Consider the following 22,749-nt stretch of genomic DNA (forward strand, 5'->3'; position numbering starts at 1 on the left):
CAGACCTCACTTTTTACTTTTACAAATTTACTTATAATTTTTACAGTTTTAATTTAAACTGTTAGACATAATAAATATTTACTTTTGTTTTGAATAGGTATTCCCTGTGATGGTGAGATGTTCTTTAGAACAACAGGAAAAGCTTTACAATCGTTGATAACAAGGCATCCAGATGAAAAATCTGACAGTGTGGAAGTTGCTCGAGAAGCTTTAAGAAGAGCTTCCATATTAGGAGAACCGATAAAAATTCATCAAAGGTTAACAAGATATAAAAATAAACATCTAGTGAGTAAATATTTATATTTTTAGTTATTATCTATGCGTTTTTAGTTGATATAAGTACTATAGTGAAAATATATTTACATAAATATAAGATGCGTCTGGGTAATACACCGGCTACACACTACTACTATACATAGGTCGTACATCAGTACGACCCTGTTTGGCTTACACGTGGTTCTATTGACGATTGGGAATTTGTAAAATGAATACGGTTTACGGTTTTACTTGCAACGTGAGACCGAAAATCAGTCCGTTCTTCATTCCAACAAAAGTTTTCAAGGCGAGTAGACGAAATGGGCGACACAAAAAGCATTTCAAAACCATTCTTAATTGAATTTATAGAGTTGTATAAATCTTTGCTGTATTGTGGAATGTAAAAAGTAGGAAATATTCCGACGGAAATAAGAGAAATGAAGCATATGCTTTAAAACGTGATAAATGGCTTTACATGTGTCTGGAATAATTTGGACAATGCTTGATGGGATATTGCTGCCGAAAACCTTAGATCCCTGTAAGCTCTACCAGTTGCTAATCTTCAATTAAGTTAATATGTGAATGTATGTTTCTCCGTAGGAGCTTACTCCACTTATTTCTACAGCGTCGTTGCTTGTTTGTTTGTTGCTTTTTTATCTATAAATAATACGGTAACGCTTTCATTAAAAAAAAACCTCTTCGGTACTCATCATGTCGAGCTCTCGAAACACTGAAATTTGCGCAGTTTAAGTTTTACGTAACTTTTACGTGTAGACAATGTACGGTATTCCATCTTTTTGTTCCCTCCTACCTACACGGTGTTAAATTGCACATGCAAAACGTGGTGTGTAGCCATAAGACATAGGTACATAAGACACAGCTGTGCAACAAAATATTCGGTATTAGATAGATAAATACATATGTGTATTTACCTTGAATACGGATTTATTTCCTGTGGTACAAGGCAAAATAGCCAAATTTAGTTCAAAAATGAGACTAAATCTAAGAATATTCACTTCTCAAAAAAAATTGCAAGTAGCTACGCTCCAACTTCGGTACCATGTACCATCCAACTAATCCGTAAAGCAAGCGAAGCAAAAGCACTAGCAGCGACGTAATTTCACGAAGTAATCCAAGTTCCAGCAACTAATCGGTCTTCCCCCAGATTTGATCATACTCCGAAGCACCTTATATAACTTTATTATATATAATATAGTTAGGGGAGGATGGGGCATTGTGAACCATCTAAGGAAGATATGCACATACTGTTAAACCAGAAATGATTTTGTTTTGTTTAATTAATTAGGGACGTTCATTAAACATTTAACTGTCATTTAGTTGCAATTGAAACATAATTTATTTAACGTATTTTCAACAAAAAAATGACAACTGACTATATGTCAAAAGTTCACATTGTCCCATAGGGTGGGGCAATGTGAACTACTGAGGAAAGTCACACTATTTCATTATCTAATGGCTATGTTTGGTAAATAAAATCAAGTAAAAAGAATTTTTTTATTAAAAATACTTAGAAAACCGGTAACAGAACATTAGTAAAAATAGACACATGTTATATTTATTCAGAAATACAAAATTCACACTGAAATTCTTCATCATCTTCTGGATCTATTCCCGCACATGCTTCATGAGCCCATTTCAGACAGGCCGAGCAACGTACCCATCCTTCTTCATTGGCTGATGAGGAGAACCACTCGTTACAGTAAAAACATTCAGCATCTTCACCATTGCCATCATCTTGTACTTGATGGTTACATTTATTTTTTTTTCTTTCCCTTACCATCTTTGGAAGGACAAACTTTTATTTTTTTGTTACTTCTTTCACTATCTTCGTGCTTATCATCATTTATTTTTTTCTTAGCTTTTTCCTTTTTCATTGTTTCTATTGCCTCCTTCGTGTTTATTTCAAGTTCTAATTCTAGCTTATACGGACTAGATGTCAGTACAGCCGTTTTACCTTTTTTGGATTTCCTCTTTGGTTCCATTAATTTACTTCTCTTTGGCAGAGGACGAATGTCTTTAGGGCTGTTTGCTCCAAATGAAGTTGTTGCTCTATTGTGTGCAGGGGAAATTGTCAATTGAAAATCGTTACCAGTATGAAGCTTTGCAACTGAGGTTGAAGCAATTACCTCATCTTGACTTAAGTGAGGCTCTGCAGTTGAAGTTGAAGGAATTGCCTCATCTTGACTTAACACTGGTAGACTATTATTCTCCAAATCTCTTTCAGTCGTAGCAGATGGTGCAAAGTCGAGGTCTGTAAATATATTGGGATCATAAGGTACTATCCCACATTTTTTAAAAGCGTTAATAGCAGTCAAAGGTGTTGCAGCTTGTAAGAAAGCCTCACCAAAAATTTTAGAGATTTGGAAAGCTGTTACCACTCTGCCTGGGTTGTTATTAAGAAACTTTTCTAATGCCATATCATAATATCGTGCTAAAGGAGCCATGACACCAACATCGGTTGGCTGCATTCGATGGGTGGAATGTGGAGGCAAACAAATGATATGTACATGTTTTTCCCTAGCCAAATTAATTACTTCTATGTTTTTTGTATGGCTGCTGTGTCCATCCAAAATCAATAAGATCGGATCGTCTTCACTTGGTTTCGTTTGTTGAAGAAAATGTTGAAACCATATTAAAAAGAGTTCACTATTTATCCAGCCACTATCGCTACAGGCGAATATTGAACCTGGAGGTGCACCAGCTTGGAGTTCAACTTTCATTCTCTTTCTTGCAAAGATTAACATCGGCGGTATGAAGATTTCTGATGATGACATGCAAATAACGGCTGTTGTTATTCCACTTCTATCAGCAGAAGTAAGCCGTCCAACTTGTTTCCGTCCTTTATGCGCCAAGATTTTACTATTACATTTGGGGACTGTACCTAGACCTGTTTCGTCACAGTTAAAAACACGCGTTGGATTGACATGTTTAGAATCCAAAGTAGTTTTATACAGATCAAAAAATTGTTTTACATTGTAACGATTAAAAGCTTCAGCTCTTGCAGCAGATGTTGATTCGGGTTTACGTAATGAAAGCCCTGGGTGCCATTTTCGAAATCCGTACGCCCAATCTAAACCTGCAAGTTTGTTTGTTTTATTATATGGATGGTCTATGTTATTTTTTTCGGCTAACTGGAAAGCTAGGTGACGAAGATCAAGCAAAGTAATTCCGTATAAACGCTTCTCCATATCTAAGATATAATTATACAATTCTTCTTCCTGTTCCTTGGTAAAAACCGTTTTGTAGAAACCTAGACCCTTTTCGTCAGGAGAAATTCTTGTTACTTTTTCTTTGCATCTGCGAATTAACGTTGCTTTCGGGATACCATAAACTTTACTAGCTTTTAAATAGCCCATTTCCCCAGCTTTAACTGTCCGGATAGCATTCTTCAAGGCAACAAGAGACCAGGATTGTTGCTCAGTTTTCCTCACATAATTTCGTACCATTTCTAACTGCAAAAGAAGCATATAATTAAAAAAGTGTCAAGAAAATATAATGGGGCAATGTGAACCACTCCTAGTCCACGTTGCCCCATGCGTAGTACACATTCAAAATATGGAAATTAACGTACCAGTTCACAACGTATCAAAAGCAAATCTTAATTATTAAAAGCACATTTTACAAGCAACACCACAGTATCAAAAAGTTAAAATAATCATGTCTACTTACCGAGAAATCTTTAGTCAAAAGTAGTAAATTCCTTAGATCAGCAGCGACGAAACACGTGTTTTTAATTATAACACGTCTGAACGTACTCCCCGTGAGTTCACACTCATACTAAAAGTAGATCAGATGTCTACGCATATTTGTAGTAGTTACTAGATGCAGTGTTGCCAATTTTAAACAAAATAACCGATGTGGTTTACATTACCCCCATGGTCCATGATGCCCCATCCTCCCCTATATATACCTTAAATTCTCGAAATCTTAAAAATTAATTGGTTTAAAAATGCAGAATTAATTCGTAATGAACGAGCAGATATTGGGAAGCCTTCTTCCACTCTCTATTAAATTCTTTATTTTTCTTTCTGACAAACATAGTTTGTATAGAATTAGTCATAAATATACATTGCTAAAAACTAAACACTAAACTAGACTAAACAAGACATGAAATGAAAATATATTCATGTATATATTTTTATTCTACTAATTCTAGGGTCTCCGTCCACTATCTGTCCACGATTCCATGGGTAATTATTTAGTAGAAACCATAGGCAGTTCAAGATTTTCTAACGACACATACTGGGCCCATGCTGCCTTAGATAAAATTGGAAAATCCATAATAATAGTTACTTTGGAGTAAGTCATAAATTCATTTAAGTACTTAATAAGTTAATCTAACTATTTTATTCATTTCAGACATGTCATAAGAGTTAATAAATGCCGATTGTGGGGACCATGGGAAATAGAATGGGTTGTTGACTTAGACGACATAATATCGATGCCGAAAATTAATTGTATTGAACTGATATTAAACATGAGACAGGTAAATACTTTAATATATACATGGGTATACACACACCAGCATTAAATCTTTTTAAAATATCATTTGAACATACAGTGCCAGTCATTTAATTTCAGTGATATTTTCCTTGGTCATTACAGTTTAACAGCCTACGATACTTGGATGGTGTTATGCAATAATGGGTCAAGCCACATTAGACTTGTTCTTTAAAAAACAACAAATAAGTTTAGCAAGTTACTTATTGACGTGACAACGTCTTAAATTAGGTTGTGGCTCGGAGTCATTCATGAAAAAGTGTAACGCCCGCTCACGTCTGTTACGATGAGTCACCGAACGAGAGAGAGGCCCGCCGGACCGGCGAATGCCTTGCGTCTCTCTCCCACTCAAACATGATCGGTCCGCTGCGCGCGCAGCACTAGAGAATTAGGCGCGTTGAATCGGTGCGTGCTTGTGTCTCTGTCTTTCTCGAGCGTTCTTGGCGTTCAAGACACATTACAGCAGAAACACTTCCTTTCATTTCATATTTCTCCTATCATCGTCCTATCCTCAACAAAATCACTCAAATAGAAATTAGTTAAGTTTAAGTTTACATGTACAATGTTTTAGTAAACAAAATATATTTCTATAGTTAAAATTTGTGCAATTCTTATTTTCATTCAATTCCTTGTTCCTATTGTGCAATTTAATAATATTCATATCAATAAATATTCTACCGAGAAAAAGACGTTGTCACGTAAAATCTTCGCCCGTAAAACCGACTTTACAGGCAACCGATTTTTTTTGCTTATCATTTTATTCACGAAAATCTAAATAACAAAAACCGTATTTTAGCTAAAACTGTTAAGAGTTTCTATTTCTGGATTATTCATAGATTCCAGTAGATCTTCATTCATCTTCCCTCTTAAATTTTTAGCTTCTTGTACATGACTGTATATGTACAATCATGAGCAGCTTGCAAATTCTCTTTTTCGTAGTTCAATGCACCTAAGATTTGTGTTTTAAAAAAGTATCACAAGTAACACAGGTGTCTTTTTTGGGCAGCTTAAACTTAAAGTCAAATTTTGTATAAAGGGTGTTCTTGTAAGTTACCAATTATCTGAGTCGTTGTCACTTCCCTGGATTTCTTGGTCAAGCTCCTATTGTGAGTTGTTGATATTCAAACCCATATCGATACTTAAATAAATGGAAGCACCAAAAACCATTGACATCATCTTGAAAATCTGCTGTGTTTGACGATAATATACCTTTGTAAAACTGCTGAACATATTTAGGAATTAATTTATACATTTCCTTGAAATATTTTATTTTTTCAGTGCATATGAGTCTTCCATGTAGCCATAAAATAGGCAACTTTAGATCTTTAATGGATGGTTTTCGACTCTTCCCTTGTTTCTCGATGCTAGCAATTGGCGTTCTTGACTTAAATTAGATCTCATAAATAAAGTAGTTGGTTTGTCGTTGTTCAGTAGTATCTCATGGCAACTTAACCAAGACACTTTGTTTTTTGTTACATCAACTTTTCTATTGGTAATAACTTTGGTCAAATATATAACACCATACATTTCGTGGACTATACAATTATTATAACTTTTAAATTATTTTTTGTTCTACTCTAAATATTATACTCTTCTATCGGGAGATGCCTTTTATCCAACCCGGTTCTGTGCGACGCTCTGAGTGATCATCAACAGCTGGCCGACAATCTTGTGAGTTTATTCTCCATAAGAAAAGCAGTGCCTACCTGAGCCGTACTGCACTTTCAGCATGACTTTCACTATAGAAGAGGTCTTTTTCATCATTTTCCGGTAAATGATTCATTTCATCCAAACGTACTTCAGTAATTGGTCTCAATTCAAAACTTTGTGGGGTTTAAGACCTCGATGAGTTTGGAGAAAGTTTGGAGAAAGAGTGCTATATTCTTTCGGTAAACTAGCATATATCTTGAAAAACAAATCCATTCCAATAAAATTAAAGAAAAAAAGATTTATAACACATGTCATGCATACTATCAGTTTTTAACTAAGGCTAGAGACCGTAAGAAATCTGTTAAAAACTAGAAACAACGCAAAAAGCAATGGAACGAAACGTGCTTGGAATATCACTAGAGACAAGATTAGATACATCGATATTAGACATAGAACGAAGATCAAGTATATCGTGGAAGAAATTACAAAAATTAAATGACGCTGGGCCGGTCACATAGAATATGATGATAACAGGTGGACACGGAGAATCCTAGAATGGAGAATGGATTATATAAGGACAGTGGCAAGCAAACAGCGGATTAGATTGGCGCAAGATAGAGAAAGATGGAAGCAATTGGGAGAGACCTACATTTAAGAGTGGATGTAGTATTTTTAAACGCAAAAATAGTTAACATTCTCATTGGTAATAACAGGTGCGAATGGCAGATATTCCTAATACTTTGTTAATGCTGTTTTTAATAATATATTTTTTCTATATTTTAGAATGATTCAAGCACTGGTAAAATATCCCAAATTAAAATCGCCGGCCAGAAGGAAATGTTGGTGTGGCTTCATGAGAAAATAGAACAGGCTATTATTGTTAGCATGGAAGACAAGTCCTGGGCACTAACATAAAATCGTTAATGGAATACAGAGGAATTAAGACGTTTTGAAAAGAAAAAAAATCTAGAGATATTTAAATGTACATTATAAATTTGTGTATATTTTGAATCATTGTAAAAAAAATAAATATATTAAAAGTTGAACACATTTTTTTTGTTTATAGCTAGTCATTTGCACATCAGTATATAAAGATTATATTTAAAGAAAATAACCTGTATATAACTAACACCTTTAACACAGTGACTGCCAATATAGTGAATAAAGTTCCTTCCGGCTGCAAATACTTTACCCTGTATCTTCTTTTTCCTTTAAAAGTGCTTATCTTCTAGTGATGTTGGCACCAACATTACCATTAAATCAGTTGACGTTAGACCAGTCAATTTCCTAACATTGGCAACCAGTATATAAGTCTGCATCAGTGTACCCTGTATACACTCATACAATTAAAAATTAAGTAAACATGTAGATTTTTTTTAAATGTGGATTTGAGTTAGTTAGAGATGACCATATGATTCACGCGGCCTTTAATTGATATCAGTTATTACAGCCGTAGGTATGCATCATATGATAAGATGATATAACATGTCTTCCGTCTTGTCTATAATCGTTTTCATCGTTCTTGGCGTGTGCGTGTAAAAACACTTGCAATAAGTTGTTTCATCTGTCTTTCCTTGTCTAAGCTCGATTCGTTTACCTCCTCCAGTGGCGGAGCAAAATGTAGCATGTCAAACGAAATAATAGTTATAAAAGAAAATTATAAATTATTTTTCATTAAATTTCTAATAACGGAATATACGTATAAATTGCGAAGAAGTATTTTTCTAGCTTGCAGTACAACAGGACAGGATATAACGAAAAGTACATTTTAAAAGGATTTTGAAATATACCCAAAAAAGTGTTAATTATTTAACCCACTTTAATTAAAAAATGATACAGATTTTTTAAGTTTTAAGCACTGTAGCGAATTCTGAACTGTTACAACGTACTGACCTTGATTAATTAGCTAATCAGTCAGCGTCTTCACTGGAACTGTCTTCATCATTGGAATCTTCCGCCAAATCGATGATAATCCTACTTTCATTTTCATCATATATGACCATTTTTGCCCAGTCGTCCTGAATTAATTTTTCAGTATGGTTAACACAACTCGCCCACACTGCAGGTGTTGCCTCAGCTAATGCATCGCCCCAAACTTTTTTCACTGTTTCATCTCCACGTCCATGTTCTCCAATATGACGATCATAGTATTGTTTAGAAATGCCCCAGACCAACTCAATCGGATTATATTGACAGTGATATGGAGGCAATCTCAAAACCTGATGCCCATGTTCTTGGAGTAGCTCGTCTATAACGTACCTGGTATTTTGTGGTTTATTCTGGCGACAAAGACTCAATAGCTCTGTCTTGCCCGAATCGTCGTCAAAAATTGTTTTTTCGCTCGTAACCATTCTTGTAGGTCCGATTTTTTCCAACTGGCATTCGGTAACTTTTCTATTAAAGAGCTATGGTATGAGGCATTATCCATAATAATTAGAGATGGTTCCTCCAACATTGGTATCAACTTTTCGGAGACCCACTTTTTAAAAGACTCTTTATCCATAGAATCATGATAGTCTGCACTCTTCGATTTCGTAGAAAACAGTAATCCAGCATCTTTAACAAATCCTTGCCTACTTCCGGCATGTAAAACAACAAAGCGTTTACCTGTATTTTCGTGTCCTTTTCTGATGCTTTTCACACAGTCATCTTGCCAAGTACGTTTATATCCCCCTTTTAGAAATATCCATGTTTCATCTAAAAAAACGAACTGAAGTGGGCTTGGACTTAAAAAATTTCTCATATGCCTCAAAAATACAGTCGTTTGGAGACAATACATGGTTTCTCACATAGCACTCGTCTACTAGTTTCTAGTTTGTATGAAAACCCACAATTTTTCATAAGACGCCACAAACTTGTATCAGAACCGTCATAGAGATGCTTGTTTCTTAATTGTGTATTTAGAACTTTAATTGTAACGTGCTCTCCTTTTGCTTTCATGCCATACAGTACATTTCTAATCTCTCCTTTTATAGTATCGCTGACATCATTAGTCTTTTTTTTTGCACATTACGTGACTCTCCTGGTGTAGTAAGAGCTGCCCCTGTCTTGTATTCACCCTTTTTCCTTGTCACTGTGCGAAGACTGATTTTCAAAGCGTCCCCTACTCGTTCATGTACCGATGATAACGAAAGCAAAGGTCCGTTGTTTTCTTTTTCTTTTTTAAAATACTCCAATAAATGAACTACACATTGTCGCATTTCTCCTGTTATCGTTTTTCCCGGCATTTTTTTTTTATTAAATAGAACAATTAGTTATTCACAACAAAAAATAATAAGTAAAACTGTTCGGAACAAATTTCAACAATGACTGACTAAAATCGACTAAAACAACATAAAATATCAATGGTAATTGCTACAATTATAAACCTATTAACCAGCTCATTCAAGAACAATGCCACAAGTCATTATTGCAATGGGTATCGGTAGAGAGAGAGTTAATTTATAATAAACTGGAATTTTTAAGGTGTCAAGAGTATTATTTTATGTAATGAAATTCCACACAGTAAGAGCTCAAATTATTACCTAATTAATTAAAAACTGTTTACTTATAAAAACTATTTCATCAGCTACTTCAAACCTGCACAGATCAGGGTAACATGTTAAAAAAAAACACGTCACTGCCAGCTATCTGTATTCGTAAAGAGGCCGAACTTATCACCGACACCGTATCGGCCAAACGCATCGGTGTTATTGCTACAATACTGGGAGACGTGAGTGGTCTCTTCATTCCCTTCTCATCGCACTTTACCATGACGAACGTGACTCGCACAATTGAATTACGCATCTGTGTATCAGAGAGAGACGAATATTAAAAATTCCGTAGTAGCTTATTTCAGGCACACGCCAAGAACGATGAAAACGAGTATACTAACTTTTTGATGCCCCTGGTATTTCCAAATTCCAATATTCATACATCATTTAATTTTCTTATCAATATTCCTACTTCTTGGAACTTTAAATGTTTAAATATCTCGTTCCGAAGGGATCTTTCCGATCTAAATGTTTTACTGGTACGTTTTACCGGTAAGTTTTTCAATACTTCATAAAAAGCTTGCTTCATATCATTGAATTAATTATTGTAGCTAAGAAATATCTGTTAATACATTTTTTTATACATTTACTTTAAATTTAATAAACTTGGCTCTATGGAAACTTCCTTATTCGCTGGAATTTAGATCATTTCATAGAGCTTGGACACTTAACTGATTTTCTGTGTCAAGAACTTAACGTTGCTGTTTTCAGTAACTTGGGTCCCCTATAATGGGACAAAAATACTGAGATTAGCTTTGTCATTCCACCAAGCCCGATACCAAAGACGGTACAGCACTCGTCCACCACCAGATCCATTCCATCGAGGTATTATCTTTGCCATTCCACCAGGCTCGATCCCAAAGCGCCGTGCAGTAATCGTCTATGTGTTAAACTATTAAGGGACGGAAGAAAGCCAAAAACTATATGACGAATTTTTGAAATCAAAAGATCCCGAAATTGGTGACAACTTACTGAAGTCACTGGACTCAACAAGACTTAATAAATGGAAGTCTACCGTAGAACATATTGATTTCTCACGTTCCAGTCGAAAGGCATGGGGACTGATCCGCAAACTGGGCGAAGCGAGCAGAGCGCAACACTTAAACAAATGAACAATTGAGCCAAATAAAATAGCCAATAGAATAATTGAGAACTCCCGAGCTCCATCTGACAAAACTCATACATATACCGTAAAAAGAGCTCTTAAACAACTTAAAGCAAATACTCCCGCAACATCAGAATACTCACGTGCCTTCTCATTGGATGAAATAAACGAAGCGCTTAACCAAACTAAAACAGGAAAAGCAGCAGGCTTCGATGGAATGTATCCTGAGTTTATAGTCCACACTGGTACAAAAACACGACAGTGGCTCAAAAAATTCTTTAGCGACATTGTGAATACAGCTGTGCTACCCCCAGAATTCAAAAGAACAAAAATTATCGCAATCCAGAAGCCTGGCAAAGACAACAAGCTGCCTGAAAGTAACCGGCCTATTGCCTTACTCAGTTGCTGTTATAAATTACTAGAACGACTTTTATATAACCGAATATGTAACACCATTGAGGATGCTGTACCAATTGAACAAGCTGGATGTAGAAGAGGACGAAGTTGCTGTGACCAAGTGCTGTCCTTAACTACATTTATTGAAGCTGGCTTTGAAAGACGCGAAAAATCTGCCATAACATTTATAGATCTCACGGCTGTCTATGACACTGTGTGGAGAGAGGGCCTTATTTATAAGCTGATGAAAATCATACCTTGCCTCAAAACTTGTCAGCTGATAAACAATCTACTGACTAACAGACTGTTTCAGGTATATATGAATGATGCACAGAGTAACGTTAGAAAACTTAACAACGGCTTACCTCAAGGCTCAGTGCTAGCTCCTTTATTATTTAACCTTTATACAGCAGATATACCTGAAACAAAATCGAGAAAATTTGCTTATGCTGACGACCTGGCCATTGGCTTCCAAGATAATAGTAAAGAAGCAGGAGAACGAGCTCTAAACGAGGACTTAACTACACTAAGTAACTATTTTAAGAACTGGCGCTTACGTCCTAACACAAGCAAAACTGAAACCTGTCTCTTTCACCTGTCGAATCAACTTGCGGGCGATACTCTTAATGTAACTCTAAATGATACAGCTATCAAACATAACAACAACCCCAAATATCTAGGCGTCACACTTGATAGAACACTCACCTTCAAAAGTCATCTTACAAACGCAGCCGGTAAACTAAGAACAAGAAATAACTTAATATCAAAACTTGCTGGAACAACTTGGGGTGCTTCTGCAGATACTCTTCGGACCTCTGCTCTAGCTTTGGTTTTTTCAGTGGCAGAATATTGTGCACCAGTATGGCTAAATAGTGCACATACAAGCAAAATCAATGTCCAACTTAACCAAACCATGAGAATAATCACTGGAACAATAAAACCAACGCCAGTGAGATGGCTGCCTACTCTGAGCAATATTGCTCCACCAGATCTACGCCGTACAGCAGCATTAGTGAGAGAGTACCAGAAAATTGTAGCCAACGTACAATTACCAATACATCAAGATATCCCAGACATCTCAAAAGAGCACCAGCGACTGAGATCTAGAAATCCTCCAATACGATCTGCCCGAAAAATTGGTAATTCCTATGATATACATAGGCAATGGACAACAAGATGGACGCCAACAGTAGAATCGGACTATATTAAGATATCCACCCCAACTCAGGGTTTCATCGGATCAAATCTGCCCCGGTCCACTTGGGCAAGGCTTAATCGTATACGTACCGGATATGGTAAATGTGCTGATTCGCTGTTCAGGTGGGGTCGTGCAGAAAGTCCACAGTGCGATTGCGGACAATCTAGACAGACCATAAGCCATTGTGTTTCAGACTGCTTGAATCGTGCCTACCATGGAAACCTCCAGGACTTTGCGGAATGTTCCCCAGAAGCAATTGAATGGCTATGTAAATTGGACATTAATATTTAGTGTCATTAATTCTATCTTTAGTGTTTAAATAATATATTTAATATATATGTACATATTATTGTATTTGTATATTTATCGTACTGTGAAAGTCCATACGCTAAATAAATAAATAACTATTAAGGGACCTGATATCATACCTACTATCAACAATTTTCCATCCAGTAGCCACTCGACGAAGACAGCAGGTTTTAAGTGTTTTGTTTGGACAATTTTTTTCTTTCTTTGTTATTAACGTATTCTACAACTTTGTACAGGACTTACTGTAGCAGAGAGGCATTTGTTTTTATTTAAATAAAATGTTTGTTTAAATTATGTGTTCTGCCTTGATCTCCCTTGTGATCATTCTTGCTACCTTTGTTTGTCTTAGGCATTAGCCGAAATACCTCTACTGGCTAACTACCTGGCTACTAAGAGCTAACCAGGGCAGGGATCTCTATGATTGTCTTTGTGGTGGTGAAGAGATACTTTAACTAAGGTTGACTTCACGATTCTCTTGGTCAAGTCAATCTTGGATTTCTAAATGGTACAACCCAAGTGATTAAAACCTTACAATATGTGTTATCTTTTAATATCGTATTGTAAATGATCCATACGCTAAATAAATAAAAACCATTATGTACATCACATGTTATTTATTTTTGTATAAAGACAAGTACATAAAAGCAATATTAGATACTAAAATCGTATATTTACATCATATGCGTACAAAAATCACATAAATAAAGTCTTCATCTCAAATTTATCTTCTTGTGTGCCTCCCGTTCCTCTTTATAAATCTTCTGGCAGACTAGATAATCCCTGAATAATTTATACAGGACGTAGTAATTAAAAAATAATATAAAACTTAGTGATATAATGTGATACCATACAGTACTACGTATTAACAGCATCAGTTGGCACAGAATGAGAATTATCAGAAAGAATAGTTTTAACCCTAGGAATGTTGTTGGATTTTTGAAAACGTGCTAGAAAAGAAAAAATATTATTAATAGTGTTTCATTTGATTTATTTAAAATAAACAGAGGCGTCATCTATAAATCATGGTCAGCATTGATAGGTGATTACGTATTTCTTAGTTGACTAAGCTGACAAAGAGATTGGAGTACAATTTGCTACCGAATAAAAAACCTATAACTCTATTTTATATGTTTCTGGTGCAGATGGTTCGTTTTCCTTTTCGTCTTTAGCAAATATGAAGAGCTGAAAAATATATGCTCTCAGAGATACGCCAAAGGAAAATTTTGTACGCAAGAATGGAAGCGACAAGGAGGAGATGTATTCAAAGAGAAAAATAGCTGCAGGAGGTCGAGGAAGACTCAAAACCAATGCAGACCAGTCTGTGGAGACGAGAGGGCACAGGAGACGAATTGTGGAAGAAACCAAAATTCACCACAGGTTGTAGCGCCGATGATGATGATAATAAGACAACGGTACGAATGAGACTTGAATATTTTACTACATATATAGATATTATGCAGTAAGAAACAAAATGGAAGAAAATTTATATTTGTTATGAAATTTTTCTCGTATTATTTTCAGAATGGAAGTATTTCATTAAAAATCTAATATAGACTGCAACACAAAAATACTGTAAATTACGTCTGAAAAATCTGTCAGGAATTTCAACTCTGCTAGTCGATAGTAAATAAGCTATACTTACATAAAACCTTTTAAATCCCACATTTCCGGGCTCGCTGGAATTGCAGTCGCCCAAGGCTCTCCATACGTCTTTCCCGTACCTGACGAGAGCTCCATACGGCCACAGAACATCTTCTTTCCAAACATTATTTACAAGTAACATCGTTCTTCCAGTTTCAATTCTGTCCCATACGCCCAAGTGCAGCGCTGATCTATGAAGAGTATCACAGTACCGAAGTGAGAAAATGTGAATTGAAAGAGAGATAAAACCGCTTGTAAAGATAAAAAATATATGCTGTGCAGCCCACCATGTATCGTAATGTAACGAAGACTGCAACAAATTTATACTAAAATAAAAATATACACGCATATATTAGGAGTAATTATATTAAATATGTTAACTCATTTTTATTGGTATGATTCAAAATCTTTCACTAGGAAACTAAGTTCCTGTAGCTGGCTGTATACCATGTATCACAAAAAAAATTTTATTTCAAAATTTTTTTAGTAAAAGGTAGAAATAAAATACTTAAACGGGCTATATTACAAATACAGAACGTTTTCGGAATGTAAATTCCATCATCAGTGTAACAAAGTGCACATGCTATGAGCCACTAAAATATATGGGTGAAAACCCTTTAAATGATATAAATTTACAAATATGTTACATTATATAGTATTAAAAATTAAGATGTCTAAGTTACCGTTGGAATTGGTAACATGGCAACGTATGGCTCTACATACAGTCTTACTACTCTACAGCTTACATACAGCCACATTTAAAGGGTTTTCACCCATATATTTTAGTGTCTCATAGCATGTGCACTTTGATGATGGAATTTACATTCAGAAAACGTTCTGTATTTCTGATATAGCCCGTTTGGGTATTTTATTTATACCTTTTACTAAAAATTTTGAACTAAAATTTTTTTTCAAAATCTTTGACCAACATTTACCTACTTACTAGCAATCTAACGTCTTGTGACATCTTCTAGCAGATACTACACGAGCAACTAGATCACCTCAGGCCTTCTAACCAATGTTGTTCTTATGGTTCCCTATTCAATTAATGAATGTTGGCATTTATTTTGGCAATTTTTTCTCTATTCTCTATTGGTCTTTATTAGTTATTCATAATTTAAATGGATCCAAGAGAGTTCTTTCTCTTAAATCTGTGTTTTCCTTCACTTTTGTCTTGTGTGAATAAGAATATATCTGGTTTCGAACTACATATATTATATTTTGTGTACTGTGGCGATGTCAAATTATATAGTCTTCTTGGTGGTAACTTAAATTATGTATATGAGACTACCATTTCGTTTTGCTGGCAGAAATGGACCAGCCTATTACCTCTATCATTTCTATCCCCGAGATAATATTCTCCCACTACATCTGTCACCCGTTCTGACATTTAAGTCACCCATTATAAGGTTCACTTTATGCTTTTTTGTTATCTTTATCAGTGTAACCAGTCCCAGAAGCAAAGAAAACTGATACTTCACGAGCATCTGTTACATGAGCACTGTCTTCTAACCAGTATCTAGCGGGGATTAATTTACTACTTAACGTTGACACCATAATTTTTATAAAAGAAATTTCACAATTATCCTGTTAGCTGTTTCTGGAATAATTTCCATACATTTGCCTGATATTATCCGTTTAGTCCCGAGACAACACCGTGAATAAAAATGTCTGGTATAGTTGTAAAAAAAGATTCTATTTACAATTAAATAATAACAAAATATTAGACACTTCATAGAAAATCTTATATAATGAATTCTCCTTACCTGAGCAAAACAACAAGGAATGAATCCAGCGTAGTAGGCGTTACAGATAGCCGTAAATAGAATGTCTTTCATTCTAGCATTAAAATTGCCTACAAGATTCTCGACTTCTTTTCGTATTTCTACAGCACTTGAACTACACGCATGCAGAGGAGGATTAGCGGAACTCCATTTGACTATTTCAAAAAACGGATGGACATTCCGACCAAAGAATACAAAGTAAATCAGGAATCTAAAAGGAATACATAAATTGGTCATATCTTAAAAATAATTGGTCTTAAAAATTATGGAATTAGGAAAATGAATGTTTTTAATTTTTTTTATGTTCAGTATTATTTATCGGGTGGATATTTGAGAAAGTAGAAGTAATGTGATACCTCTTGATGAAAATGATCATGATATAAATTAAATAAACTCAAAATTTATCATAATCATTCAGATTATAAATTCGTCCACTGCTGAAAGCAAGCCTTACTTGAATGCAAACATAGCTCTCTATATTGTGCATGTTGTATCCAGTTTGTGTCTATGCGTCGAAAATCGTAGGTTCATCTTGTTGGAGGACTTCTTATTTCTAAAGGGCATAATCTTTAATCCATAATTATCTTTGTGTATCTATTACAAGTATAGAAAATAGAGAAAACGGTATTTTGGACGTGAAGAAACTCAAAGTATTGCATTGTGACAGGAAAATAGTGCCAAAAAGAAAGTTAAAAAGACGGGAAAGTGAGAAAAACTGTGTTGTTGACATTCACTTGCGTCGAGCAGTTATTCAAATTTTAAAATAGCTATTATTTTTTCTTCTTCCTCTTTATGGCGGATTAATACCTCTATGGTAGGTTGTTACTCCATCTTTTGCGAGGTCGTCCGATACTTCTTCTGCCGATCGGTTACTTATCTCTTGCTATTTTGACTACACAGGTCTCCTCCATTCTGCTTATGTGGTTATTCCATTCTCTTTTTTTTTTTATTTAGTGCCCATTTATTTATACACTATACATTTTCTTCTAATGTCTTCACTTCTCTTTCGATCTCTCAGCGTATTTCCTGTAATTCTTCTCAGTACTCTCATCTCTGCCGTTTCCAGTAGCCTTTCCGTTGTGGCTGTATCGTCATTATTGGTCTTACACTGGCATTATAAATTCTTGACTGCATTTGTGTTAATGTGTCTGTTTCGCCATATGGTGTTATTAAGGCATCCTGCCAGTCTTATTTGCTTTTATACTTGATCTCTCACTATATATAGCTATAATTTAGCACATATAATACAGTTAATAATACCATGTACTCAACTGGTTTGTGTTTTTCATTCTGCAAGGGCGAAAAGATATTTGTTTATTTCTTGTTAACTCAATGAAAGAGAAAGTAAATTTTCAATAGTAAATTGTCAAAATAAGTTTAAACTTTCTATTTATGTGCAGCTTCTAGAGTAAATGCACCACGTAAAAAGTTATGAGGACTTACAAGTTAAACTAAATCTCTCGACTTAAAAATTTTAATTACATATCTATTATATTAGTTATGTGGAGTTCACAATCGTATAGAAGCTAAAGTACTGATCTAGTATTTATAAAAATGTACTTACGGATAGCATAAATACAAAATCTTCTCCAGCTTGTGATTCTGCATCACTAGGACCAAACAAAACCCCAACATCATAAAAACTTTGGTAAATAAAAAGAATCTAAAAATGGAATAACACTTAAAAACAATAATATGTATTTTTAAGAATTGTAAGGCCAAACAGACGTTGATAAAGATGTAATTACATCTTTATCAACGTCTGTTTTGCCTTGCAATTCTTAGAAGGCACAGATTAAAGCAGAAATCTGAATTTGGTTTCGACAATGAGTTTCCGGATTTATTATCATATGTCGCTATTGCGTCCATATCTAAGCCATTTTAGTGTTACTTCTACTACGACAGGAAAGATTGTTTTGACGTTCAGGGCGTTTGTAAATGGCCGCTCCGAAGATTCCTTTTAAGATGAAATATGTATAAGCAGATATACAGACGCACTACGTGAAATCAAATCTTAACTGTCTTTCCTTTTAATAATATTTTTATTTAACTATGAAATATAACATGCTGTGAGAAATATACTACTCATTTTAAAGAAATATTTCTTAATGGTAATCTACCAAAGATAACTAGGCTTTAATTTTGTCAAGGTTAAATTTAAAATGACGACAGAAATGGATTATCTGAGACGAAGCTGCGGTGGATCGAAACTGGAGAGAGTTGGAAACAAACAAATAAGAAACGAAATGAAAATGGAACGAAATATCAATGATGACATAGAAAGAAAACAATTAATCTCGTTCGTACATGTTAAAAGAATGCCAGAGTACAGATGGCCTAGAAGAGTACTGGAATGGATCCCTCCTGAAAAAAGAAAGAGAGGACGACCACGGGGAAGTTGGTGCAACGATATTGATGAAGCAATGGCGGCAAGAGACTTAGAAGAGGCAACTGCATATAACAGAAAAAGATGAAGAAATCCAATTTTCATTTAGAAAAGTCCAATAGAAAAGAGAGGCCACATTTGCATACAATAAAACTAATAATATAGGAACATATAGAGGTGCAAAATATGAAAATACACCATACTGAGCGATAAGAAGTATTCACTTCAAAATCTCCAGTCATTTAAGCAAATGATATAAATATGGAATAATTTAAATCATAGTTAGTCTAAAATATAAGTCTGTATTGTCAAGTAATAAATATATTTTATAAATTATGTTTTTGTGTAGAGTAAATGAATTAAATTAAGTGTTAGAAGATTGTACATAAATTTAAAGACTATAAGTAAAAGATAATGAAATCATTGCAGTATAATACGTTTAATTTAAATTGCGTTTGTAGAAAATTAGTTAAGTAATATGTTGTTTAGAATATCATTTGAATATATTTTACCGCTTTCTTTAAATCCTTCATTAATATTTTTCCGAAAAGTTTTGTTTCATACATTAAGTATAATACTTTTTAACACTTGCTTACCTAAAAGTGTGTAAAAACTCCTGTTCAGGTAGTGTAGTAATCATGACCTTTTTCACTACTACACGCATAATAATATAAATAAGTCTTCTACATAGTGTTATAACAATAAAGGCAACCAAATATGGGTCAATTAAGTAGAAATTCTAAAAATAATAAACATTAGTAAATGGTATTTGGTATATTTTACAATGTGTAATGATTCTCATAATCTCATAACCATCACATCTTATTTTTTCAAATATTTTATCAAAATATCTTTTATTATAACTTATTTTTCTTGTTTTTGATCTTACAGTATACTGATTCACAGCCGTAATATCTCTTAAGAAGTTGCTGCATTTTTTTAAGATTGCATTTATCACCCTTTCATTTTTATGAAGCATTTCCTATGCCTAAAACCATTTCTTTCCACGATATTTTTAGTTTTCTCCAAATTTCGGGAATACCTTCAATTTTTTGTAAGTAGAAATAACTTAGTCTTGTGTAATAATATAACAAAATTATTCTTATTGAATAAATAACTAATAAAAAAACATAAATCAAAACTATATGCAATAAATAAAACAGTTTTTAGGTTAATGTTATATCAACAGTATTCTAAGCCAAGAAGTTTTTAGTAAAACATTCATAACTGTCCAATGTGACAAGTAATTATCAATAGGTAAAATGCCGCTTGTGCCAGTTAACAATGGTAAAACAGTAGGCTTTGAAAAAATAACATTTTTTATAAATATTACTACCTTTTTAATAGGTCTAAGTTGCATGTTTTTAATTTTAAAAATGAATTTTAGGTATAAGAATTAAAAAATATAATCTGAGTATTAGGAGAAAGGTCGAGAAATTGCCTACTTGCATCCAGAATATATCAACAACGATATCCTGAACGGAGGAAGCAAAAAGTATGAGGTTTTGAAAAATTAATGAATTGTTTTGCTCCTAGTGGGTCAGTTGCAAGTAAAAAAAGGGAGAACAAAAACTGCTATAAGTGAAGAAAAGGAATATGATGTACTGTTAGCTACTGGTTAACATTTTAATTTCAATTATATGGAATTACTTTTAAAAAGTTTACAAAACTGGCATAATATCAAACAAATAGGTTTTCTATTGCCTAAGAAATCTGTATAGCCCTACTGTTCTTCAAAATTGCTATTGAGATCAAAACATTTGCACTTAAAAGGGAATTGCTAGTCATTCACTTCATGTAAAACATAATTTCTGTAAGTAAATTTATATTTTTTTCCTTCATTATTTTTTCTATTAATAAATCTTCTTAAAAATCATTGGCCTTCAATATTGTTGTTCCACTAATCACAAATAATCCATTATTAACTCGGTTTTATTCCAGAATGGAGAATTACAGGTGATAAAGATTTGGTAATTGTAGAAGTGATGTGCACATAATTTAAGACTTGCTTGTAAAGTACTGTTTCAAATAGCAGATAAATTAAGTGGCTTAGTATATGAAAAAGTTACTATATACTATTTGGTACATAAACATGTTCTTACCATTGTTTGATGTGTATATGAGTGTGGCAGCCACCAAACAGATCTGTATAAATGTAAAAACTGTAAACCAGTGGAAGCCATAGCAAAAAAACACATCAAGCTCTCGAAGAAAACTTCATTGTCTACCGGTGTGTTCGGAAAGGGAAAATGTTTAGGAGAAGCAGGAGGTTCTAAGGCAGGTAGGGTTGGGACGGATGCTCCAAGTGGAGCATACCTCTGTCCACAAGGTTCATTTGCAAAACTTGATATGACTGGAGGTGAGATTGGAGTTGCACGTACAACGTTACGAGATACTCTTCTTGCAACTAGTGGCATTTCGCTACAAATTTATATCATGTTACTATGATACATTTGTGAAATAAGGATTGCAATTTATATTATTGAAATGCCAAAAAAAGTAAACAAGACTCAAGCACAGCACACTCCTATCTAGCCATGCCCGGGTATCTCTTATGGGAGTGACAGTCCTCTGAAATTTGTATTTCCTAAGGACACCAGAGGGCGTAGCATTCATAGCAAAGCTTCGTGACTGCGCAATACCGCAACCAACAAAACAAGTACGCCATTTTTATTGTGGTTTCGACACAGTGTTTGGAGTTGTATTATTTGCGATTAAATAATTGTTTGCTTTTTTGCCATCATATTTAAATAATTACGGTTTTTAACTGTTGCGTTAATGGTTGTAATAATTACTATAAGGATGCTTAAATGCATATTTTTCCAAAAGATAGGGCGGTAAGTAGAAAATGCTGATATAAGATTTTATTTATTTTTAATAATTGCCTTAAAATGTCCGATGTTGTCCCAAACTTCTTTCTTTCACGTTATGATGTGTATTAGAATTGTTGCCGATATAGAATTAGGTAAAAGTTTTTTAGGAATTAAAATTATCGCCATTAAAAATGTGGCCATATTTCACAGAAAATATTAAAAACAAACTATTTATTTTTAGCTTTATGATATTTGGATTAACAAAATTGGCAGAGAAGACTTGCACAATTCATTTTGGACCAGAAGCCCGCTATGTTCGATTGAGATATAAGTCCACCTTGAAATGTGATGCTATTCCTTCTCTGTTTCTGTGTTGTAATTTATAGAAACTACAGAATAGCCACTGTTTAACCAACTACATTTAAATACATGTAATTAATGTTTATATAAAAACGTAAAAAAGAAAATAAAGTAGAAAAAGAACCAACGTTTGTTTTATTTTTGTAATCAAACCCTCAATATTAATCTTTATATTTGAAGAATTACCAGAAGATTTTTTAAAAAGATGTTGCTTTCCTAAGGCCGCCAGATGGCGCATTGTCCAGAAATTACCTACACAGTTTCCTATCTATTCAGTAATATATATTCTTTATCTATGTATCTAGCAGTGCCACTCCGGTGTTAAAAAGTAAAACGACGATTGGCGCATTGCCTAGTGCCAGGGTGCGTAACTATATATACATGGCGATAATTTCAAGACATGTAAAATTAAACTTATTTTAAAGTAATGGAAAATCAGTATAATCTTAAAATAACAAAAAATCCTTATTCTATACGATAATATGTATATAATTTTCGTTTACTATTTGGGTTTTCTTGTTATGTTGAGGCCATATTTATTTTGCATTACGTTAAAATGCCAAAGTAGTTAAAAAAATTAAAGAATAAAATATAGAATAAAATCTTTATTTATAAAAATGTTATAAGAAATGTTGAGTTACTAAATAATACAAGCCAATTGTAGTATAATTTAGTGTTTTTAATGTTGTGACAAAAATGTTGTTAATGTTGTTTTGTTATTCTAATGTCAAATTTTATGTGAATACAAAACTGACCAGCCTTCTTACCTGGTCTTGGTAAAAACAAACTCGGAACAGT

The 22,749-nt window shown here is 34.0% G+C and overlaps 2 protein-coding genes across 2 annotated transcripts in view; one reads left to right on the forward strand and one right to left on the reverse strand.

The window, feature by feature from the left end:
- Positions 1–7,424, forward strand: part of LOC140447225 (intermembrane lipid transfer protein VPS13A-like) — a 112,042-nt gene extending 104,618 nt beyond the window's left edge. The window contains exons 32-35 of the mRNA XM_072539753.1: positions 98–285; positions 4,433–4,575; positions 4,636–4,762; positions 7,210–7,424. Of these exons, the coding sequence (XP_072395854.1) occupies positions 98–285; positions 4,433–4,575; positions 4,636–4,762; positions 7,210–7,341 (590 nt within the window). The 3' untranslated portion in view covers positions 7,342–7,424. The remainder of the gene's footprint in view (positions 1–97; positions 286–4,432; positions 4,576–4,635; positions 4,763–7,209) is intronic.
- Positions 7,425–13,617: 6,193 nt separating this feature from the next.
- LOC140447226 (transmembrane protein 39A) lies at positions 13,618–21,309 on the reverse strand. The gene is made up of 6 exons (XM_072539754.1): positions 20,881–21,309; positions 19,375–19,517; positions 17,957–18,055; positions 16,375–16,603; positions 14,610–14,918; positions 13,618–13,914 (listed from the first exon to the last, which is right to left on the reverse strand). The coding sequence occupies exons 1-6, from the start codon at positions 21,193–21,195 to the stop codon at positions 13,678–13,680; spliced, it is 1,332 nt and encodes a 443-aa protein (XP_072395855.1). The 5' UTR covers positions 21,196–21,309; the 3' UTR covers positions 13,618–13,677.
- Between the last annotated feature and the right edge of the window lie 1,440 nt (positions 21,310–22,749).

Source organism: Diabrotica undecimpunctata, chromosome 8 (assembly GCF_040954645.1).
Source record: "Diabrotica undecimpunctata isolate CICGRU chromosome 8, icDiaUnde3, whole genome shotgun sequence".
Classification (NCBI taxonomy): Eukaryota; Metazoa; Arthropoda; class Insecta; order Coleoptera; family Chrysomelidae; genus Diabrotica; species Diabrotica undecimpunctata.